Source organism: Coregonus lavaretus (genome assembly GCF_964263955.1).
Source record: "Coregonus lavaretus genome assembly, chromosome: 18".
NCBI lineage: Eukaryota > Metazoa > Chordata > Actinopteri > Salmoniformes > Salmonidae > Coregonus > Coregonus lavaretus.
Window position 1 is genome coordinate 44,568,811 of NC_140005.1, and position 24,891 is coordinate 44,593,701.

General features: G+C 43.4%; 1 protein-coding gene across 1 annotated transcript in view; it reads left to right on the plus strand.

Annotated features, from left to right (window-relative positions):
* Nucleotides 1–230: 230 nt before the first annotated feature.
* The window catches only part of LOC311145663 (uncharacterized protein), a gene marked incomplete at its 3' end in the record, with an annotated part of 31,796 nt that continues 7,135 nt past the window's right edge, over nt 231–24,891 (plus strand). Inside the window, exon 1 of the mRNA XM_084181926.1 lies at nt 231–803. Coding sequence (XP_084038052.1) covers nt 735–803 — 69 coding nt within the window. The 5' untranslated portion in view covers nt 231–734. The remainder of the gene's footprint in view (nt 804–24,891) is intronic.

Genomic DNA, 24,891 nt, shown 5'->3' on the forward strand with positions numbered 1-24,891 from the left:
AGATAGGCCGAATATAAACACAATGCGTATATCGTTCCATGTGAACAAGGTATGGCTTTAAGAAATAGGCAGTCACCCCTCCCTCTACAGAAAAAAACGACATCATTCGGTTGAGAAGCCAATGAAAAAGCCGGATCCATAAGCGAGAGAAGTAGTATGTCTGTTCTTGTAAACTAGCGTGCCATGTAGCCTACATTCGGCTGTGTGTATGTGTGTGAGAGTGAGTGCTGTGTGCGTGTCTGAATGTGAGCAAGTTCAGTAAAAGTAACCTACATAGCTCGCGCGCTCTTTGTAGAATTATTTTGCAAAGCCGAGGAGGAGAAAGTCGAAACTACTATGATGTATTAATTTGGGACATGGGAAACCAGCTACCAGGACTGGCTACGTCGCTACAAAACTAAATGAACGCACAAGAACGAAGTCGGTTTTAGTTCAAATTGGTCCTAATCCAGCCTGTCACAAATAACGGATTTGGTCGCTATCATGTCTAGAATTTGACCAGCACAGAGTTTATCTTCAACCTGATTTCGGGGGCTGATTTATATCTTCAACAGAAGTTGAGCGTGTCATCTTTGTGTGTGGTGTGTGCGTTCATGTGTAAATGTGTGTGACTGTTAGACGTGCAAACTGCTGTACATTCCCAATGAATGCACTGTAGTTGTCGCATGGCTTCACACCAGTGTACATATAGCAACTAAAATAGTTTGGTGAAGCCATATTCGTAAAAGTTCAGTATGTTGAAGACTCTAACCAAGAAGCTAAGAAGACACTCACTCAACGAGATACATCCCTTTCAGTTCAAGGTAAGCATAATAGGTTCGTAGTATTGTCGAATCCCCCCCCGTAGTAACATCGTCCCCCCCAAATCAAAAATATACGTTGTAACAGTGTTATTATAATAGTATAATTTCACTAAATAAAGAATGCAACAACAACCAGTTGTGGGTTTATAGCCAATTGATTGCAGCAATATTTTGAGTTATGTTGGATATTGACCCTTCTATATTAATTAGTTTTCCATTATGCAGAGTGTTTTTGCTCGGGCCTGTGCTTTTATATGAATGACCTGGTTACTTCGAAAGAGACTCCTGCAACCACACACACCTGAAACAGCGTATCAATTATGTGGGCTGTAGAGTATTTTTGCTCTTACTTCAAATCAGGCATTTAACGTTCAAAGGAATTTGCTAGATACACACTATGCAAACAATTTCACACACAGGTGTGTATGCACACACACACACTACCTCAACTGTTGCACACTTATATGCAGAAATCCATACTCATACAGGCTGATTTGACCACCCATAACGTGCACACAAAATAGCTCACATGTATAAACATTAAAACACACATTTTTGACAGTTCAGTTCTGTATAACATCAGTATTACACAAACTCATTTCGATTTACTTCATTACACACACACACACACACACACACACACACACACCATCGCCCTACTTCAATTTATTGCACATCTGGTTCTCCTCTGAAAGGGGAATCTGGCTTTTAGTAACTTGTGTGTGTATGCTCAGCAGTGTTTCCACCCTAAACTGCCCAGAATGCTTTAACACACACACATGCACACACACATTTCCTGGCCTGCTTAAACCACACTTATGATTTGCCCATCCAACAGCTGTTCAACTCTGCAGACAGTCTCCTCAGAGTCCAAAGAGCTCTAGCAGTGTTTCCCTAGACTAGAGGTTATCTTAGGTGGAGCGCTAAGGACTTTGCAGCAATATACAGTGGGGAAAAAAAGTATTTAGTCAGCCACCAATTGTGCAAGTTCTCCCACTTAAAAAGATGAGAGAGGCCTGTAATTTTCATCATAGGTACACGTCAACTATGACAGACAAAATGAGAAAAAAAAATCCAGAAAATCACATCGTAGGATTTTTTATGAATTTATTTGCAAATTATGGTGGAAAATAAGTATTTGGTCACCTACAAACAAGCATGATTTCTGGCTCTCACAGACCTGTAACTTCTTCTTTAAGAGGCTCCTCTGTCCTCCACTCGTTACCTGTATTAATGGCACCTGTTTGAACTTGTTATCAGTAAAAAAGACACCTGTCCATAACCTCAAACAGTCACACTCCAAACTCCACTATGGCCAAGACCAAAGAGCTGTCAAAAGACACCAGAAACAAAATTGTAGACCTGCACCAGGCTGGGAAGACTGAATCTGCAATAGGTAAGCAGCTTGGTTTGAAGAAATCAACTGTGGGAGCAATTATTAGGAAATGGAAGACATACAAGACCACTGATAATCTCCCTCGATCTGGGGCTCCACGCAAGATCTCACCCCGTGGGGTCAAAATGATCACAAGAACGGTGAGCAAAAATCCCAGAACCACACGGGGGGACCTAGTGAATGACCTGCAGAGAGCTGGGACCAAAGTAACAAAGCCTACCATCAGTAACACACTACGCCGCCAGGGACTCAAAACCTGCAGTGCCAGACGTGTCCCCCTGCTTAAGCCAGTACATGTCCAGGCCCGTCTGAAGTTAGCTAGAGTGCATTTGGATGATCCAGAAGAGGACTGGGAGAATGTCAGATGAAACCAAAATATTACTTTTTGGTAAAAACTCAACTCGTCGTGTTTGGAGGACAAAGAATGCTGAGTTGCATTCAAAGAACACCATACCTACTGTGAAGCATGGGGGTGGAAACATCATGCTTTGGGGCTGTTTTTCTGCAAAGGGACCAGGGCGACTGATCCGTGTAAAGGAAAGAATGAATGGGGCCATGTATCGTGAGATTTTGAGTGAAAACCTCCTTCCATCAGCAAGGGCATTGAAGATGAAACGTGGCTGGGTCTTTCAGCATGACAATGATCCCAAACACACCGCCCGGGCAACGAAGGAGTGACTTCGTAAGAAGCATTTCAAGGTCCTGGAGTGGCCTAGCCAGTCTCCAGATCTCAACCCCATAGAAAATCTTTGGAGGGAGTTGAAAGTCCGTGTTGCCCAGCGACAGCCCCAAAACATCACTGCTCTAGAGGAGATCTGCATGGAGGAACGGGCCAAAATACCAGCAACAGTGTGTGAAAACCTTGTGAAGACTTACAGAAAACGTTTGACCTGTGTCATTGCCAACAAAGGGTATATAACAAAGTATTGAGAAACTTTTGTTATTGACCAAATACTTATTTTCCACCATAATTTGCAAATAAATTCATAAAAAATCCTACAATGTGATCTTCTGGATTTTTTTTTCTTATTTTGTCTTTCATAGTCGACGAGTACCTATGATGAAAATTACAGGCCTCTCTCATCTTTTTAAGTGGGAGAACTTGCACAATTGGTGGCTGACTAAATACTTTTTTCCCCCACTGTAAATGAGATGGATTCATGTTCTTTGTTCTGCCTGTCAGTCATAATATGTCAGCCATCAACCATCAGCTTTACACGCTGATGGGGGGAAAAAGTTTGACGTGTGGTTTGATTGGGCAGTTTTCCGAGGTAACAGTGGTCGAAATTGCGAAACCTATATTGATTGGACTCTTTCATGCGGTAAAGTGCAGTGATTGGTCAAAATTGCAAGCTCTCGCATATGTATGCTATCGTGGAATCCTGGAGAGACTGTTTGTTTAATGTAGGGTATAGAGGGACTTTATATTGTGAATGGGTCACTCACCTCATCTTACCTCACCTCAACCTTCACCATTGTGTAGCAACCAGGTTTGGGATCAATTCTGAATTGTAAATATTATATTTAATTAATCACTTACATGTTGTTCAATATGGGGAAAATACTACATTTGGAATGCATTAGTTTAACCCTCAAGTTGACACTGAGAACTTCAAAAATAAGCCAAACAAATGAAATGATTGCTGGAAATATAATTGGCTATTCTAAACACTTGAAATAAATAAGTCGCTCTGGATAAGAGCGTCTGCTAAATAAAAAAAAAAAAAAAAAAAAAAAAAAAAAAAATATTCTACTTCTTGTCACTCAAATTCTACATCTTTTGGGGTGTGGAAAATTGAATTGAATTTCAATTTATGAGTTGAATGGGAGTCAGTTCCAAATTCTGAATTGAGCCCAGCCCTGGTAGCAACCAACTCCTACTTCATGGTTGTATGGCAGCCATTTTGTGCCACCATTGCACATTTTGAATGACCTGGTGGAGATTGTGGAATCCCTCAACCCACTTTGTGCCTACCTATAGTGTATTCGGAAAGTATTCAGACCCCTTCACTTTTTCCACATTTTGTTACTTTACAGCCTTATTCTAAAATTGATTAAATTGTTTTTCCCCCTCACACAATACCCCATAATGACAAAGCAAAAACAGGTTTTTAGATTATATTTTCAAATGTGTATATACATACACTACCTTTCAAAGGTTTGGGGTCAAATAGAAATGTCCTTGTTTTCGGAAGAAAAGCATTTTTTTGTCCATTGAAATAACATCAAATTGATCAGAAATACAGTGTAGACATTGTTAATGTTGTAAATGGCTATTGTAGCTGGAAACGGCAGATTTTTTAAAATGGAATATCTACATAGGCTTACAGAGGCCCATTATCAGCAACCATCAGTCCTGTGTTCCAATGGCACGTTGTGTTTGCTAATCCAAGTTTATAATTTTAAAAGGCTAATTGATCAATCATTAGAAAACCCTTTTGCAATTATGTTAGCACAGCTGAAAACTGTTGTGCTGATTTAAAGAAGCAATAAAACTGGCCTTCTTGAGACTAGTTGAGTATCTGGAGCATCAGCAATTGTGGGTTCGATTACAGGCTCAAAATGGCCAGAAACAAATAACTTTCTTCTGAAACTCGTCAGTCTATTCTTGTTCTGAGAAATGAAGGCTATTCCATGCGAGAAATTGCCAAGAAACTGAAGATCTCGTACAATGCTGTGTACTACTCCCTTCACAGAACAGCGTAAACTGGCCAGAATAGAAAGAGGAGTGGGAGGCCCCGATGCACAACTGAGCAAGAGGACAAATACATTAGTGTCTAGTTTGAGAAACAGACGCCTCACAGGTCTTCAACTGGCAGCTTCATTAAATAGTACCCGCAAAACACCAGTCTCAACGTCAACAGTGAAGAGGCGACTCCGGGATGCTGACCTTCTAGGCAGAGTTGCAAAGAAAAAGCCATATCTCAGACTTTCCAATAAAAAGAAAATATTAAGATGGACACTCCTGCGTTGTCTTGGCTGTGTGCTTAGGGTCGTTGTCCTGTTGGAAGGTGAACCTTCGCCCCAGTCTGAGGTTCTGAGCCCTCTAGAGCAGGTTTTCATCAATTCATCCAGACACAAAAGAGAAATAGGCAAAATAACATTTATATTCAGAGCAATAAAGAAATTGAATAATATATCTGAGCAAACCAGAAACTTTCAATATATAAATTCAAACAATACTTTAGAACTATTTAAATATAATACATTTGAATGTTGTGCAGGACTATGGTAGATGAAGGAATCAATCAATCTTTTCAGACTGTTAGAGTATTTATCTGGTCAATATGTCAGTGTATTATGTCTGTCTGTAACAGTGTGTTATATGTGAAAATGTGATCGTATTATAAATTGTATTTTAATGGGACTCTTGGAAGATTAGTCCAAATGAGGACTAAAAGAGATTAAAATAAAATAAAATCAAGGATCTCTCAGTAGCTCCGTTCATCTTTCCCTCGATCCTGACTAGTCTCCCAGTCCCTGCCGCTGAAAAACATCCCCACAGCATGATGCTGCCCCCACCATGCTTCACCGTAGGGATGGTGCCAGTTTTCCTCCAGATGTGACGCTTGTAATTAAGGCCAAAGAGTTCAATCTTTAGGTGTCTTTTGTCAAACTCCAAGCGGGCTGTCATGTGCCTTTTTACTTTAAACAGCTTGGAAAATTCCAGAAAATGATGTCATGGCTTTAGAATCTTCTAATAGGCTAATTGACATCATTTGAGTCAATTGGAGGTGTACCTGTGAATGTATTTCAAGGCCTACCTTCAAATTCTTTGCTTGACATCATGGGAAAATCAAAATAAATCAGCCAAGACCTCAGAAAAAACAGTCTGGTTCATCCTTGGGAGCAATTTCCAAACGCCTGAAGGTACCACGTTCATCTGTACAAACAATAGTATGCAAGTATAAACACCATGGGACCACACAGCCGTCATACCGCTCTGGAAGGAGACGCGTTCTGTCTCCTAGAGATTAACGTACTTTGGTACGAAAAGTGCAAATCAATCCCAGAACAACAGCAAAGGACCTTGTGCAGATGCTGGAGGAAACAGGTACAAGAGTCCTATATCGACATAACCTGAAAGGCCACTCAGCAAGGAAGAAGCCACTGCTCCAAAACCGCCATAAAAAAGCCAGACTACGGTTTGCAACTGCACATGGGGACAAAGATCATACTTTTTGGAGAAATGTCCTCTGGTCTGATGAAACAAAAATAGAACTGTTTGGCCATAATGACCATCGTTATGTTTGGAGGAAGAAGGGGGTATATTGCAAGCCGAAGAACACCATCCCAAACATGAAGCACGGGGGGTGGCAGCATCATGCTGTTGGGGTTCTTTGCTGCAGGAGGGACTGGTGCACTTCACAAAATAGATGGCATCATGAGGAAGGACAATTATGTGGATATATTGAAGCAACATCTCAAGACATCAGTCAGAAAGTTAAAGCTTGGTCGCAAATGGGTCTTCCAAATGGACAATGACCCCAAGCATACTTCCAAAGTTGTGGCAAAATGGCTTAAGGACAACAAAGTAAAGGTATTGGAGTTGCCATCACAAAGCCCTGACCTCAATCTTATACAACATTTGTGGGCAGAACTGAAAAAGTGTTTGCGAGCAAGGAGGCCTACAAACCTGACTCAGTTACACCAGCTCTGTCAGGAGGAATGGGCCAAAATTCACCCAATTTATTGTGGGAAGCTTGTGGAAGGCTACCTGAAACGTTTGACCCAAGTTAAAAAATTTAAAGGCAATGCTACCAAATACTAATTGAGTGTATGTAAACTTCTGACCCACTGGGAATGTGATGAAATAAATAAAAGCTGAAATAAATCATTCTCTCTACTATTATTCTGACATTTCACATTCTTAAAATAAAGTGGTGATCCTAACTGACCGAAGACAGTGAATTTTTACTAGGGTTAAATGTCAGGAATTGTGAAAAACTGAGTTTAAATGTATTTGGTTAAGGTGCATGTAAACTTCCAACTTCAACTGTACATATTGAACTTTCATTCTCTCAGGCCAGGGGCACAATGTATGAATTAATGGTTGGATCAGAACCGCCGTTATAATCATTGGCCAGTACGGAGAATTAAGTTAAACCACAAGTCCAAATCCCTATCTCCATCCATGGCTAATTTAGGAAAGGGCCAATTTTAGCCACCGGAGGACAACAACGCAACGAGATGCAACAATTCAAGTTGTTTCTGTCAATGACTTGTGCTCTGAATGTGATTTGATAGGAGTGATGTCAAATCCAAAGTGGCTTCCTTTGACACTTTTTTTTGGTGCCAGGACCATTCACAGTTGTGCTCACTCAGTTTAGCTCAACTTTGATTGGCTATTTTAATTTTAAATTTTTTATCAAGGGAGGCCAAATGCTCGCTGGCTTCCCTTGAATTCAATGCTACGGGCGGCAACAATGTCATACTCTTTTGGACCAGACCGCATTAAATAGATGGCCTACACATACAGAGACAGAGGGGCGCTGTTTCGCTCGCTCGGATGCTTTCTCCGGTGAGATGCATTCAGCCTCGTGTGAGTTGAAGAAAAATTATGAAACACAGAGAGATGAAAGATCAATTATGTAAAAAAAATGATTGGTAACGTTTTTGGGGAAGCCTGGCTTCCCTTGGCATCAATGAATACACACCACTGCCTATACAGTGCCTTCAAAAAGTATTCACTCCCCTTGACCTTTTCCAAATTTAGTTGTGTTACAAAGTGGGATTAAAATGGATTTGTAATTTTTGGTCAACAATCTATACAAAATTCTCTGTAATGTCAAAGTGAGCAAATACATGGTAAAATGACCTTTGGCAGCGATTACAGCTGAGTGTCTTTCTGGGTAAGTCTCTAAAGAGAATTGCACACCTGGATTGTACAATATTTGCCCATTTAACCTTTAAAACATTCGTCAAGCTCTGGCAAGTTGGTTGTTGATCATTGCTAGACAGCCATTTTCAAGTCTTGCCATAGATTTTCAAGTAGATTTAAGTCAAAACTGTAACTAGGCGACTCAGGAACATTTCAATGTCATCTTGGTAAGCAACTACAGTGTATATTTAGCCTTAAGTTGTAGGTTATTGTCCTGCTTAAAGGTGAATTTGTCTCCCAGTGTCTGAACCAGGTTTTCTTCTAGGATTTTGCCTGTGTTTAGCTCTATTCAGTTTATTTTTATCCTAAAAAACTCCCTAGTCCTTGCCGATGATAAGCATACCCATAACATGATGCAGCCACCACCATTCTTGAAAATATGAAGAGTGGTACTCAAATCAAATCAAATCAAATTTTATTGGTCACATGCGCCGAATACAACAGGTGCAGACATTACAGTGAAATGCTTACTTACAGCCCTTAACCAACAGTGCATTTATTTTAAACAAAAAAAGTAAGAATAAAACAACAACAAAAAAAGTGTTGAGAAAAAAAGAGCAGAAGTAAAATAAAGTGACAGTAGGGAGGCTATATATACAGAAAAATAAAGTGACAGTAGGGAGGCTATATATACAGGGGGGTACCGTTGCAGAGTCAATATGCGGGGGCACCGGCTAGTTGAGGTAGTTGAGGTAATATGTACATGTGGGTAGAGTTAAAGTGACTATGCATAAATACTTAACAGAGTAGCAGCAGCGTAAAAAGGATGGGGTGGGGGGGCAGTGCAAATAGTCCGGGTAGCCATGATTAGCTGTTCAGGAGTCTTATGGCTTGGGGGTAGAAGCTGTTGAGAAGTCTTTTGGACCTAGACTTGGCACTCCGGTACCGCTTGCCGTGCGGCAGCAGAGAGAACAGTCTATGACTAGGGTGGCTGGAGTCTTTGACAATTTTGAGGGCCTTCCTCTGACACCGCCTGGTATAGAGGTCCTGGATGGCAGGGAGCTTTGCCCCAGTGATGTACTGGGCCGTACGCACTACCCTCTGTAGTGCCTTGCGGTCAGAGGCCAAGCAGTTGCCATACCAGGCGGTGATGCAACCAGTCAGGATGCTCTCGATGGTGCAGCTGTAGAATTTTTTGAGGATCTGAGGACCCATGCCAAATCTTTTTAGTCTCCTGAGGGGGAATAGGCTTTGTCGTGCCCTCTTCACGACTGTCTTGGTGTGTTTGGACCATGATAGTTCGTTGGTGATGTGGACACCAAGGAACTTGAAGCTCTCAACCTGTTCCACTACAGCCCCGTCGATGAGAATGGGGGCGTGCTCAGTCCTCTTTTTTTTCCTGTAGTCCACAATCATCTCCTTTGTCTTGGTCACGTTGAGGGAGAGGTTGTTGTCCTGGCACCACACGGCCAGATCTCTGACCTCCTCCCTATAGGCTGTCTCATCGTTGTCGGTGATCAGGCCTACCACTGTTGTGTCGTCGGCAAACTTAATGATGGTGTTGGAGTCGTGCCTGGCCATGCAGTCATGGTTGAACAGAGAGTACAGGAGGGGACTGAGCACGCACCCCTGAGGGGCCCCCGTGTTGAGGATCAGTGTGGCAGATGTGTTGTTACCTACCCTTACCACCTGGGGGCGGCCCGTCAGGAAGTCCAGGATCCAGTTGCAGAGGGAGGTGTTTAGTCCCAGGATCCTTAGCTTAGTGATGACCTTAGAGGGCACTATGGTGTTGAATGCTGAGCTGTAGTCAATGAATAGCATTCTCATGTAGGTGTTCCTCTTGTCCAGGTGGGAAAGGGCAGTGTGGAGTGCGATAGAGATTGCATCATCTGTGGATCTGTTGGGGCGGTATGCAAATTGGAGTGGGTCTAGGGTTTCTGGGATTATGCTGTTGATGTGAGCCATGACCAGTCTTTCAAAGCACTTCATGGCTACAGACGTCAGTGCTACGGGTCGGTAGTCATTTAGGCAGGTTATCTTAGACATGAAGTGACATGTTAGATACTCAGTGACATGTTGGATTTTCTCCAAGCATTACACTTTGTATTCAGGACAAAAGTTAATTTCTAAGCCACATTTTTTGCAGTATGACTTATTTGCAAACACGATGCATGTTTTGGAATATTTTTATTCTGTACAGGCTTCCTTCTTTTCACTCTGTCATTTATGTTACAATTGTGGTTGTAACTACAATGTTGTTGATCCATCCTCTCCTATCACAGCCATTAGGCTCTAACTGTTTTAATCAATATTGGCCTCATAGTGAAATCCCTGAGTGGTTTCCTTCCACTCCGGCAACTGATTTAGGAAGGGCGCCTGTATCTTTATAGTGACTGGGTGTTTTGATACTAGGGGTGGGCAATATGAACAAAAATTAATATCACTATTTTCCACTGTCTGGACGATAACGATATAATATCACGATAAACTGTAAAAAAATGTTTTAACATTTTATGAGCCCTTCAAAGTTAATAAATGATTAAAAATTGCTTTTAACCTTATAGAAACAGAAAGGGGGCATTGCACTTTTTTTTTAATGGTTTGTTTTACTTCTGTGGGAAACCTGTGCAAACATGAAACATAAGCAAAGGTTAAATAAATATGCAGTAACATTTTATCAAAAAATATTTAAAGTAGTCAGGATGTAAACTTTATCCTGCCAAATATAAGAAGTGCAGTCTTTTTTCAGCATAACACCGGTCATTATGAATTCAAGTTATGAACTTCAAGCATTAACCAGACAGTCTGTATGTTTCTCAGTTCAGCATGTAACAATTCACTGCCTCCCTCTTCACAAGTTCCGTGCCGGGAACACCAGCCTATTGACAGTTTCTGGCTTCAAAGTTGCCCTGTGGCATGTGACCACATTGCCCCCAGTGCTAAATGCTCTCTCATAAGTATTTATTTGTCAGACAACTCAATTGTGGGAAGTTGGATACGTGAACTCGCCACCACTCCAAAGGATCAGCCTCACTGTCTGCTGCCGTCATCAGTGTGTAGCTGTCCAGCTCTTGCTCGATGACCTGTCTCTGGGTTCTTAAGGCAGCTGCACTACTGGTTTTCTTAAAGAAGCTCCCAAGGCTCTTCTTGGACTTCTTTGCTGATTGTGGAGCAGTGGCAGCTTCTTTCTCTCTCTCACTCTGGTCCTCTTCAAAAGAGAAGTCTCCCACGTCTATGTTCCCTACCAGGAGGGCTTCTGTCTCGGAGGCAGCTCTCACCTTCACCTCCACCAGCTTCTCAGTGGTCATGTAGGTGGTCTTGAACCTTGGGTCCAGAAAGGTAGCCATGGTGAGCAGCTCATCTGTTTCGGGGTAAGTGTATTTGTCATTCAGGTAATTGAGGACCCTCATCTTAATCTCTCTGGTCAGTTTGGCTTCGCCCTCATTTGATTTCAGAACCTCCGTCTTGAACAAATGGAGGACCGGCTTCAGATAGCACACACTCACGTATGTCTCTCCTGACAGGGCATCTGTGGCTTAAGTGCTGCCGTGATAGATTCAAAGACCTCAATGTCTTGCCAGGAGGGTGCAAGGTGACGTGTTTTTTTTGTCTGCTGCCAGGACTTGTGTGATGGCCTTTTCCTGCTCCAGGACTCTTTTCATCATGTGCAGTCGAGATCCCCACCTTGTCGGGGATTCTGTGATGAGCTTGTGGAGGGGCAGGCTCAGTTTATCCTGTGCGCTTGTCAGGGCCTTCTGCTTCTTCCAACTATAGGAAAATGTGCTGACCACTTTCTTGCACACTCCTGTGGCCCAGGAAACCCGAGGTTCGTTTTGGACACTCCTCTCTGCAAAATAAAAAGGTGAAAAATAATTACATATGAATCACAATTATTCAATAGAAATAACATAGCATCTGCTGTAATTACAACAATTTACAGCATGGACACTGGACATGATTACAAATGTAATCCATCTATAGATTTACAAACAACTGTTGTGATTAAGAGAGAAAACGGGATCATTTATTGGGAAGGCTATTATTGAAAGAGCGGATAGATTAATATATTGAAACCATAAGCTAATGTATCAATTATAAACAAAAGCAATGTAATACATGTAATGTTTGGATATTGCACACATTTACAAATATTCTAGATTTGCATAGCTGTATATATCCGGCTTAACGTATAAGAAGGATCAGGCAGTGTAGTCAGCTCTAACTTTAAACAGAGGAGATGAGGAATACAATAGTTATTCAGCATTTTATGTTGTTGTTTTTTAAGTGAGGTTATTTTTCTACCTAGCTCTGTGTTTTGGACGTTGAAACTTACCAATAGCAATGTGTAGCCTGTGTCTGAAACACCCTAGTCTTGTCTATTTGTTCAGCTCCAATGCTTTGACCATGTTCGATCCGCTGTCGGTAGTCATACATCCTTGACGTGACTCCTTCAAGCCCCAGGATGAAAGTGCATCCCTCAGCCCTGCTGCAATTATTTATCCCGTGTGGTCATCTGGGAAATAAGAGGTCTGAAGGCATTTGCTTTGCAGCTTCCAGTTGTCCTCAATGTAATGAATCGTTAGGCTAATGGATCTGTGGTCCGGCTTGACCATAAGTCGGCAGTGGTAGAGAAGAATGCAGCGTTACGGATTTCGTTGGCAACTCTGTCCCGACATTCTGTGTAGAGTTCTGGCAGACATGTTTTGCTGAAGAATGTACGGCTCGGGATCTCGAATCTTGGGTCTACAGTTCAAATCAACTTTCTGAAACTGTCTTCTCCAGTTTGAATTGGTTCCATGTCTTTCGCTGTGTGATACGTAATTGCACTCGTTATTTCATTCCACTTCTTGCTCTTCTTGTCATAGGGAGTACCACTAACGAATGATGCCTTGAGTGACAGCTGAGTGCTGGTCTGGCTTGAAGATGTCTTGTGACTTGCTCCGCTGCTCCGGGGGTTTGTTGCACGCATTCTGGTAGATTCTTCATATTCGCGCACATGCAGGGTTTTCAGGTGGTGAAAAAGATTGCTGGTGTTTCCACCTTTGGCTAGCACAATGCGTCGACACAACTTACACAGTACGGTTTGTTGGTCGAGGTCGGATATCTTAAAGCCAAACCAGTTCCAAACGACAGAGGAGGCCCCCTTAATTCGAACCAATTCTTCGTCCTGCAAATCAACCTCAATAGCATTATTTTCCTTGTCTTCAGTCATCATCAATGCTTGATTTTCGGACACTTTTGCTAACGAAAGGAGTTTACTTCACTAAATGTTCGCTTTCTCTGCAGTTGGGCATGCTTTTTTGTTGACTTTGATTGGTAGGCAGATTGCGTGTAAAAAAGGCTATGTTTCTAGTAAAGTAAACAATTTGAACTGTATCACTCGACAGAACTGTATCACTCGACAGAAATTTTGAACGGAAAACCCCTGCCTTATTTCATACATTCATTTATCATGATATGCACGATATGGCAAAATCCATATCATGGCACAACGTCATACTGGTATTCACATTCATACCGGTATACCGCCCACCCCTAATTGATACACCATCCAAAGTTTTAAATTAATAACTGCACTATGCTCAAAGGGATATTCAATGTCTGCTTTTCTTTCCCAATCTACCAATAGGTGCCCTTATTAGGAAAAGAGGAAAAACTCCCTGGTCTTTGTGGTTGAATCTGTGCTTGAAATTCACTGCTCGACTTAGGGACCTTATAATAAATTGTATGTGTGGGGTACAGAGATGGGGTAGTCATTTAAAAATAATGTTAAAAACTATTATTGCACACAAATTGAGTCCATGCAACTTACGTGACATGTTAAGCACATTTTTACTCATGAACATATTTAAGTTTGCCATAACAAAAGGTTTGAATACTTATTCGCTCGAGACATTTCAGCTTTTCATTTTTAATTTGTAAACATTTCTAAAAACATAATTCCACTTTGACATGATGGGTTATTGTGTGTAGATCAGTTACACAAAATCAGGCAGCAACACATAAAATGTGGAAAAAGTCAAGGGGTGTCAATACTTTCTGAAGGCACTGTATGAACATATCTACCTCAATTACCTTTTACCCCTGCACATGGACTCGGTACTGGTACCTGTGTCTGTAGCCAAGTTATCGTTACTCATTGTGTATTTATTCCTTGTGTTATTCTTTTTCTTTTTCTTTTTTTTTTTGTTGCTTTGCATTGTTGCATTTCACATTGTCTACACCTGTTATTTGCAAAGCATGTGACAAATAACATTTGATTTGATGTGTGTGTATCTGTGTGACTGTCAGTTTTATAGGGTTTATGAGAGTTAAAGCAGCTTTAGTTTGTGTGTGTGTGTGCCTCTGGCATGGGTTGGTTTATGTAGTTGTTTGCATGTCTAAGCTACATTCCTCTAGAAATTGCAAATATGTCTGTGTGCTACTCGCTCCAGTATTGCAAGTAAAGGTAACATGGGCTTGCGGAGATGATGGTTCACCAACAAAGTGTGTGTCATACTCTCTATGTATCAGATGGGAGCGTGGGCCTGTAGCTCAGGGGGACAGTTTATTTGCTTGCTGAGTGTATGTTAGTGTGCTGCTATGTAAAGCCTGTGTGTGTGTGAACCAGCCAGTTTGTGTGACTTTGTGTGTTTCCAAGATTCCCATTGATCCAGCTTAGAAAATGCTCAGTGACACTGAGTGAGTGACAGGGAATTCTTTCAGACATACTTGACATACTCATGCTTGCATAGGGTACAGTTTCTCAGGGACACCTACACACACACACACACACACTGGAAGGGGTGCAGTTTAGGTTTCAGCCTTATGTAAAGATTCAACTATATAGTGACTCGATTCACTAAAATGTGTGGGTTCGTTTGCTATCTTATTGACTCCAGATGAAGATCAGGCCATGGTACTGTTACATTTACATCATTCTTATCCAGAGCGACTGTTCTCACTACAAGAGCAGCGTTTCTGTGATGATTGGCTCGTTGTAAATGGATGCCCCAATACAACAAGCTACTGTATGTTACAGTGGCTTGCGAAAGTATTCACCCCCCTTGGCATTTTTCCTATTTTGTTCCCTTACAAGTCGGAATTAAAATGGATTTTTTGGGGGGGTTGTATCATTTGATTTACACAACATGCCTACCACTTTGAAGATGCAATATATTTTTTCTTGTGAAACAAACAAGAAATAAGACAAAAAAACAGAACAGAACCCCCCCCCCCAAAGTCAATACTTTGTAGAGCTACCTTTTGCAGCAATTACAGCTGCAAGTCTCTTGGGGTATGTCTCTATAAGCTTGGCACATCTAGCCACTGGGATTTTTGCCCATTCTTCAAGGCAAAACTGCTCCAGCTCCTTCAAGTTGGATGGGTTCCGCTGTGTACAGCAATCTTTAAGTCATACCACAGATTCTCAATTGGATTGAGGTCTGGGCATTGACTAGGCCATTCCAAGACATTTAATTGTTTCCCCTTAAACAATAATATGCCATTTAGCAGACGCTTTTATCCAAAGCGACTTACAGCAACTTTTTTTAAATACAAAGCAACTTTTTTTTTGTGTATGGGTGGTCCCGGGGATCAAACCCACTACCTTGGCGTTACAAGCGCCGTGCTCTACCAGCTGAGCTACAGAGGACCACACTCGAGTGTTGCTTTAGAAGTATGCTTAGGGTCATTGTCCTGCTGGAACATGAACCTCCGTCCCAGTCTCATATCTCTGGAAGACTGAAATAGGTTTCCCTTAAGAATTTCCCTGTATTTAGCGCCATCCATCATTCCTTCAATTCTGACCAGTTTCCCAGTCCCTGCCGATGAAAAACATCCCCACAGCGTGATGCTGCCACCACCATGCTTCACTGTGGGGATGGTGTTCTCGGGGTGATGAGAGGTGTTGGGTTTGCGCCAGACATAGCATTTTCCTTGATGGCCAAAAAGCTAAATTTTAGTCTCATCTGACCAGAGTACCTTCTTCCATATGTTTGGGAGTCTCCCACATGGCTTTTGGCGATCACCAAACATGTTTACTTATTCTTTTTTTAAGCAATGGCTTTTTTCTGGCCACTGTTCCGTAAAGCCCAGCTCTGTGGAGTGTAAGGCTTAAAGTGGTCTCCAATGGACAGATACTCTAATCTCCGCTGCAGAGCTTTGCAGCTCCTTCAGGGTTATCTTTGGTCTCTTTGTTGCCTCTCTGATTAATGCCCTCCTTGCCTGGTCCGTGAGTTTTGGTGGGCGGCCCTCTCTTGGCAAGTTTGTTGTGGTGCCATATTCTTTCAATTTTTCTAATAATGGATTTAATTGTGCTCCGTGGGATGTTCAAAGTTTTGTATATATTTTTTATAACCCAACCCTGATCGGTACTTCTCCACTTTGTCCCTGACCTGTTTGGAGAGCTCCTTTGTCTTCATAGCAAAGGGGGTGAATACATATGCACGCACCACTTTTCCGTTTTTTATTTTCTAGAATGTTTTGGAACAAGTTATTTTTTTCACTTCACCAATTTGGACTATTTTGTGTATGTCCATTACATGAAATCCAAATAAAATCCATTTAAATTACAGGTTGTAATGCAACAAAATAGGAAAAACACCAAGGGGGATGAATACTTTTGCAAGGCACTGTATTCAAGTTAGGTTATCTGTTCATAGACCCCTAGAACCATCGTCATTGGCACCAACCAGACAACTCATACATTGTTGTGTTTAGACTAGCTCGATAAGCCAGCCACATCACACTTATCTAGGCCTGTAGAGCAACGATAGGAAATGCTAGCAATTTCACTGTCATTAGCATAAGGCTTCATTGTCTTTAAAGACACAGTATGCGATGAGAAGATGCAGTTATAAGGTCACAGACATTTAAAGGCTTCTCTTTGACTAGCTTGACTGCTGTAGCTATGCTACGTATATACTGTTGAATTGTTGAAATCTCACTCATTCCACCATTTAAACAAAGCATAAATGCAAGGCTAGTTAACTACTTCCTTTTGATGAGGTAAAATGTGTTACAAGTCTGAAATGGGATTGGAATTAGATTAGTTAACTAAGAAGTAGCCCAAGGCAAATTATTCCTACAAGCTAATAACTCACTTTTAGTAAGGCTGTTGATTTTCGTGATAGAACATTGATTGTTCATCAGTTCCCCTTCAAACGTCAACAAACATTAGGCCTACCCAAACTGAGGTTTCATTGTTGGGTCAAGAATTATTATTTTTTAAATGCTAGCTGGTAATGATTATCTTCTGGCTCCACTAACAAGTAGCCAAGTCTTTAGCCAATTGGGAACATTTGATAGATAGGGTTGCGAGGTATTGTTATGCCTGATCCCAAATCGAACACTATATAGCCTCTACTTCCTATGCACTGAAACAATTTGATAGGTATATCTAATATGGTAATATCTCTCCACCTTGCCCTACGATAATACAGTGCTTCAGAAAGTATTCATACTCCTTGACTTAAACCACATTTTGTTGTGTTACAACCTGAATTCAAAATGGATTAAATATTAATTTTTTCTCACGCATATACATACAATACCCCATAATGACAAAGTGATAACAGGTTTTAGCAAATTTGTTGATAATGAAAAACGGAAATATCACTTTTACATAAGTATTCAGACCCTTTACTAAGTACTTTGTTGAAGCACCTTTGCAGCGTCTTTAGGTGCCTTTTGGCAAACTCCAAGCGGGCTGTCATGTGCCTTTTACTGAGGAGTGGCTTCCGTCTGGCTACTCTACCATAAAGGCCTGATTGGTGGAATGCTGCAGAGATGGTTGCCTTCTGGAAGGTTTTATATCGTGGAGCTCCGCCCCATAGGGGAGCTCTGCTCCTATTGGTTTACCCCGCTGCCTAGGCCTGAGAAAAAATTATGCACACACCTGTAGCCAATGGGAGCACAGGTGTCCCTATATAAGGGGATGCTTCCCCTCAATCAGCCTCCCATTATCTTCAGCGACTTGGACTGGACTGAAGAAGCCTAAAGAGAAGAGAAGACTCAGGACGAACCCGCCATCGATCTCCAAGCCTCGACGTTGTCCCGAAAATGAGCACACCTGTTGATTTTCCACCCCCAAAAGCTATTTTCAGAGCTCTGTGTCGCTGCTCCTCTATGGCGGCTGTGGACTCACACGACTTATGTTTCGTGTGCTTAGGGTCACAGCACGCTATGAGCTGTGACCCAATTCACGGCTCAGCTAGTTGAGAAGTCCTGTAGCAGCAGCAAATAATATTGCCCTCCTCGCAGCCTCTCTGTCCCATCTCACCACGGGTAAGACAGAGCTCACGGGGGAGGAGGTGGAAGAGGCGTCGAGGATTTCCGGCGCCATTCTTCACCTTACACAAGCGTCGGCTGTATGTGCGGGGAGGTCCATGGCCACTTCGGTGGTCGCGGAACGACACCTCTGGCTGTCTCTGACGGCCATGATTGAGGCCGACCGAACCACGCTCTTGAAAGCCTCCATCTCTGACGAAGGCCTTTTCAGGGTCGCGGTCAAAGATACGACGGAGCGTTTCAGTAAACTAGATGAGAAAAGGAAGCACCTGTCTAAACACCTGCTGTAGACCTGGGTCTACTGCTCGGCATCGTGCCCGGCGCCAGACGGCAGCCTCCATCAGCAGGGGAGCGGGCCCAGCCCCTCTTGCAGCGCCAGAGGGGCCAACTGTTCCGCCGACGAGAGAGGTTGTCAGGACGTCTGCCTTGCATCACCCGAAGGGCGGCCAGAAGAGATGCCGCCTTTGACGTGACGCGGTGTAGATAATAGGAGAGAGCACAGCACCTTGCTTAACTGTGCCCGCTGTTCCCTCCCCACCCTGCTGTTGAGGGTATGGAGGAGCCTACATGTTGTTTGCCTAATAAAGAGATGATTCCAATTGACTTTGTCACAAGATAACCTCTTTTCCATGACAAACCCGAGACCGTTCAGGTTCCTTTTCTCTCTCTTTCTCCCTCTCACTACTCTGAGTGTAGCACAGCCCACCATGGGTGCGTAGCTGAGCACACACACGAGACAGGTTTGAGTAGGGTAGCAAGGCGGACGCCTTTGATGAGCTGCCGCGCTACACCTCATAACCTCACACCATAGTCTTCTAGGAGTAAGGTGGTTCAGGTTTCACATAGCAGTCTGCGTACACAGCCAGCTATTGGACTGATGACGCAATCGCTATTGGGAGACGGCGCTCTGACTCAGGCGAGCGCCTCAGTCAGTGTAGTTCAGACCCATGCTGCGTTCACGGAGGGCTGGGACAACAATGTTACGAGTATAACCAACATGTCATCGCCCCTGTTTCTCTCAGAACGCTCTCATGTTTCCTCTCCCTTTCATGAGAGGCCTGCCTTGGGTTGTACCACCACTTAACTGTCTGAGGACAGTGGTGGCGAGTACCATGGAGGAATACAGGCTTTTCCTACTGAATGCACCACAGCTTCGCGCTCTCACGCTTTCTCAGCATTATTGGGAGTGGCAGCGAAGCTGTACCCTCTCCTCCTGGATAGACCGGACGCTGGAGAAGGGTTATGCCATCCAATTTCATCAGACCCCTCCCCCATTCAAGGGGGTGGTGGAGATTGTGATGAAAACGCCAGGAAAAAGTCGGCACTCTTGTTGCAGAGATTACGGAACTTTTGCCGAAGGAGGCGGTCACAGTAGTTCCCCGAGAGCAAAAAAAACAGTGGGCTATATTCGCCCTACTTCCTAGTGCCAAAAAAGACTGGAAGAATGAGGCAGATATTGGATCTACGCGTTCTCAAAGAGAGCGTAGCCAAATGGCCCTTTCAAATGCTTACGACAAAACGTCTGCTGGAATGTGTCCAAAATAGTTGTTTTGTATAACCATAGACCTGAAGGACGCATACTTTCATGTGCCGGCACATCCGCGTCACAGGAAGTTTCTGCATTTCGCCTTTCAAGGGGTGGCATACGAATACACGAGGGTGCCATTTGGGTACGCCCTGGCACCTCGCACCTTTTCCAAATGTGTAGAGGCGGCAATAGAACCATTGCATCGTCAGGGGATAAGGGTTGTAGCCTACCTAGACGACCTACTGATTCTCGCCCCATTAGCAGAGCTGGCGATCACACACATGACACAGACAGTGATTCATCTCACGCGTCTGGGGTTCGCTGTGAATTGGGAAAAGAACGTGCCCTGGCCCAGTCATCAGATTGTCTACCTAGGGATACAGCTAGACACTGTGACGATGAAGGCTCGAATTTCGGATCCTCGACGGGCTGCCCTGTTGTTAGCTCTACGAAGGTTTCATCCGAATCACACGGTGACGGCGCATTCGGTCATGTCACTCTTGGGTCTCATGTCGTCTGCCCACTCCGTGGTTCTGCTGGGACTCCTGCACATGCGCAGGATACAGCGATGGTTCGCCCAACTACGACTAGACCCGGTGCGTCGTCGTCAGTTGTTAGTGGTTCCCCTCTCGCTCAGAGCGGACTTGAACTATTGGAGAGACCCGCACGTTTTGACGCACGGGGTCACAATAGGCAAAGTGTCCTCGTACATCCCAGTGTTTACAGATGCTTCTCTGACTGGATGGGGAGGGACATGTCAGACTCGGGCGATAGGAGGTGTGTGGCCTCTCTCGAGGTCACGATGTGTTGGTCTGGTCAGACAACCGAACCACAGTAGCCTACATCAATCGCCAAGGAGGAGTCAGGTCTCCTGCACTCCATATGGCTGTGGGCTCACAAGCACCTTCGCTTGTTGAGAGCAGCACACATTCCAGGCTACTTGAACGTAGGGGCAGACATCATGTCCCGAAGGGGGTCCTCGGGACGACAAGTGGCCTCTGCACCCCAACATTGTTCTCCAAATTTGGGAACAGTTCGGGAGAGCCGAGGTGGATCTATTCGCGTCATGCGTGAACGCGCATTGCCCTCTCTGGTTCTCTCTTCGAGCTCAGGATGAACCGCCACTGGGGACGGACGCATTTGCGCACCGACTGTAGCCGAAGGTTCTCCTGTACGCATTTCCACCGCTGTCCTGCATTCCCCCGCTGTTAGTCCAGGTGAGGTCAGAAGGGGCTCTCATTTCTACAGTTCCTATTTGATAAGTAGCGCTCACCAGCCACCATTAAGGTGTTTGCGGCGGCGATTTCGGCTTGTAATGAGGGGTTTGGCAGAGACACTGTCTTCAGCCACCCTCTGGTGAAACGCATCCTCAGTGGGATTTGGCTTTGGTACTCGAAGCGCTCTGTGAGCCACCGTTCGAGCCATTGAATCAAATTCCCCTCAAGATGTTATCTTTGAAGACGACACTGTTGCTCGCTTTGACCACTGCTAAGCATGTCAGTGATTTGTGCGCTCTTTCGACGAGACCCGGCTGCCTTGCCATTAATGGCGATCTGAGCAGAGCGGTATTACGTCCTAAACCGGCATTTATGCCTAAGGTTATTAAGAGCTCATACAGATCACAGATTGTAGAGCTGTGGGCCTTCTCCCCCTCCCCATGTTGAGAGGAGAGAGGAAAGGCTTCATAGCCTGTGCCCAGTGTGCGCCTTGGCGTGCTGCGTGGAGCGCACGGCGGCGATTAGGGCATCGCCTCAGCTGTTTGTGTGTCACGGTGCAGCTGCACTGGGTAGACCACTTTCTAAACAGCGTCTGTCTCATTGGCTTTGAGATGGCTTATGAAGCTGCAGGGCGGCCATCGCCTCTGGGTATAAGAGCCCACTCTACTCGTGGAGTGGCGGCTTCTACTGCCCTTTTCAGAGGAACAGGGGTAGAGGATATTTGCACAGTGGTGTTGTGGTCGTCACCGTCTCCTTTTTATCAGTTTCTATCTATTAGATATGTCTTCTAACTCTTTGGCTCAGTCTGTACTCAGCGTAGCTGATGGGAGGACTTGAACTAAGAGGGAAAGATGCAGGACTGATGGGGCTGGTTTCCATTAGGTCCGCTCTTTTCTAGGAGAGAGACATATGTGACATGACTCCTGACTGATATTCTCAGTATAGTAGAGGTCATGTTTAGGAGTGTTTCTAACCTTTTATTACATTACTATTAGACCGGTCATTAAATATTGACGGGATTGTGACACCATCTAATTGCTTGTTCAGATTAGTATGGCTCATAATCTGGTTATCTGCCCACTAGTCATTGGCCTTGGTCTATGGACTGAGTGTGGCGGATTGTACTGAGGACACAGTATATTGTGACACATTGTGTTACAGTACTGTAGGACTGGGTCGTAGCCATTGCTAGGCCCGACCTTTTCATTAAGTGGGAAGTGTTGGGCTCGGCAGGGAGTACATTTTGGAGCGTTGCGCTCCGCCTTAAACCAATAGGAGCAGAGCTCCCCTATGGGGAGGAGCTCCACGATATAGAACGATAGCTACCGGAGTTGTAACTCCAGTTCTATGAGCGCAAAGGAGCCCCATAGGACTTAAGGCCCTGCCGACCCTCCAGTCTCGCTGAAGATAATTCAAGGGAGGCTGATTGATGGGAAGCGTCCCCTTATATAGGGACACCTGTGCTCCCAATGGCTACAGGTGTGTGCATCATTCTTTCTCAGGCTGTTCGCTGCCTAGGCAGCTGGGTAAACCAATAGGAGCAGAGCTCCCCTATGGAGCTCCGCTCCACTCATAGAACTGGAGTTACAACTCCGGTAACTATCCTTCTCCCATCTCCACAGAGGAACTCTGGAGCTCTGTCAGAGTGACCATCGGGTTCTTGGTCACCTCCCTGACCAAGGCCCTTCTCCCCCGATTGCTCAGTTTGGCCGGGCGGCCAGCTCTAGGAAGATTGTTGGTGGTTCCAAAGCTCTTCCATTTAGGAATGATAGAGGCCACTGTGTTCTTGGGGACCTTCAATGCTGCAGACATTTTTTGGTACCCATCCCCAGATATTTGCCTCAACACAATCCTGTCTTGGAGCTCTATGGACAATTCCTTTGACCTCCTGGCTTGGTTTTTGCTCTGACATGCACTGTCAACTGTGGGACCTTATATAGACAGGGGTGTGCCTTTCCAAATCATGTCCAATCAATTGCATTTACCACAGGTGGACTCCAATCAAGTTGTAGAAACATCTCAAGGATGATCAATGGAAACAGAATGCACCTGAGCTGAATTTCGAGTCTCATAGCAAAGGGTCTGAATACTTATGTAAATAAGGTTTATTTTTAATACATTTGCTAACATTTCTTAAAACCTGTTTTCTCTTTGCCATTATCGGGTATTGTGTGTAGATTGAGGGAAAATAATTTAATCCATTTTAGAATTAGGCTGTAACATAACAATATGTGGAAAAAGTCAAGGGGTCTGAATATTTTCCGAATCACATTTGGCAGCGACTATATCTCTGAGTCTTTCTAGGTATGTCTCCCAGTCTCTGTTGGAAAACAGACTAAACCAGGTTTTCCTCTAGAATTTTGCCTGTGCTAAACTCTATTCCATTAATTTTTTATCATAAAAGAACTCCCTAGTCCTTGCCAATGACAAGCATACCCATAAAATGATGCAGTCACCAACATGCTTGAAAATATCAAGGGTGGTACTCAGTGATGTGTTGTTTTGGATTTGCCCCAAACATAACACTTTGTATTCAGGACATAAAGGTGTATTTCTTTGCCAATTTTTTTGCAATTTCACTTATTGCAAACAGGATGCATGTTTTGGAATATTTTTATTCTGTACAGGCTTCCTTCTTTTCACTCTGTCATTTAGGTAAGTATTGTGGAGTTTTTTCCTATCACAGCCATTAAACTCCAATTGGCCTCATGGTGAAATTCCTGAGTGATTTCCTTCCTCTCCAGCAACTTAGGAAGGATATCTGTGTCTTTGTAGTTACTGAGTGTATTGATACACCATCCAAAGTGTAATTAATAACTTCACCATGCTCAAAGGGATATTCAATGTTAGCTTTTTTTATGCCCCATCTACCAATAGGTGCTCTTCTTTGCGAGACATAGGAAAATGTCCATGGTCTTTGTTGTTGAATCTGTGATTAAAATGTACTGCTCGACTGAGGGACCTTACAGATGATTGTATGTGTGGGGTACAGAGATGAGGTAGTCATTCAAAAATCATGTTAAACAATATTATTGCACACACAGTGAGTCTTGTGTGACTTGTTAAGCTCATTTTGAATCCTGAACTTATTTAGGCTTGCCATAACAAAGGGTTGAATACTTATTGACTCAAGACATTTCAGCTTTTCTTTTTTAATTAATTTGTAAAAATTTCTAAAAACATAATTCTATATAATTTAGCAGCCATTTTTTCCAATAATAGACTGGATCATATTTTCGCAATATTGCTTGGACCTATCTAATCTCCACCAAGTGCATAGGGTATCAGCTCGATTTGGGACTGGGCGTTAGTGGTAGTCAGTACGTTTACGTTACACACAATGATGTGATTGCTAAAGGGAATGTTAACCGTAACCTCCAAGTGTAAGGGTGGTCCTCAGAAATCAGGATTTGTGGTGCGTGCAGAAGTCATTTACAGTGCTATGAAAAAGTATTTGCCCCCTTTCTAATTTTCTCTACTTTTGCATATTTGTGATACTGAATGTTATCAGATCTTCAACCAAAACCTAATATTAGATAAAGGGAACATAAGTGAACAAATAACACAACAATTACATATTTATTTCATTTATTTCATAAACAAAGTTACGCAACACCCAATTCCCCTGTGTGAAAAAGTAATTGCCCCCTTACACTCAAGAACTGGTTGTGCCACCTTTAGCTGCAATGACTCCAACCAAATGCTTCCTGTAGTTATTGATCAGTCTCTCACGTCGCTGTGGAGGAATTTTGGCCCACTCTTCTATGCAGAACTGCTTTAACTCAGTGACGTGTGGGTTTTCAAGCATGAACTGCTCGTTTCAAGTCCTGCCACAACATCTCAATTGGGATTAGGTC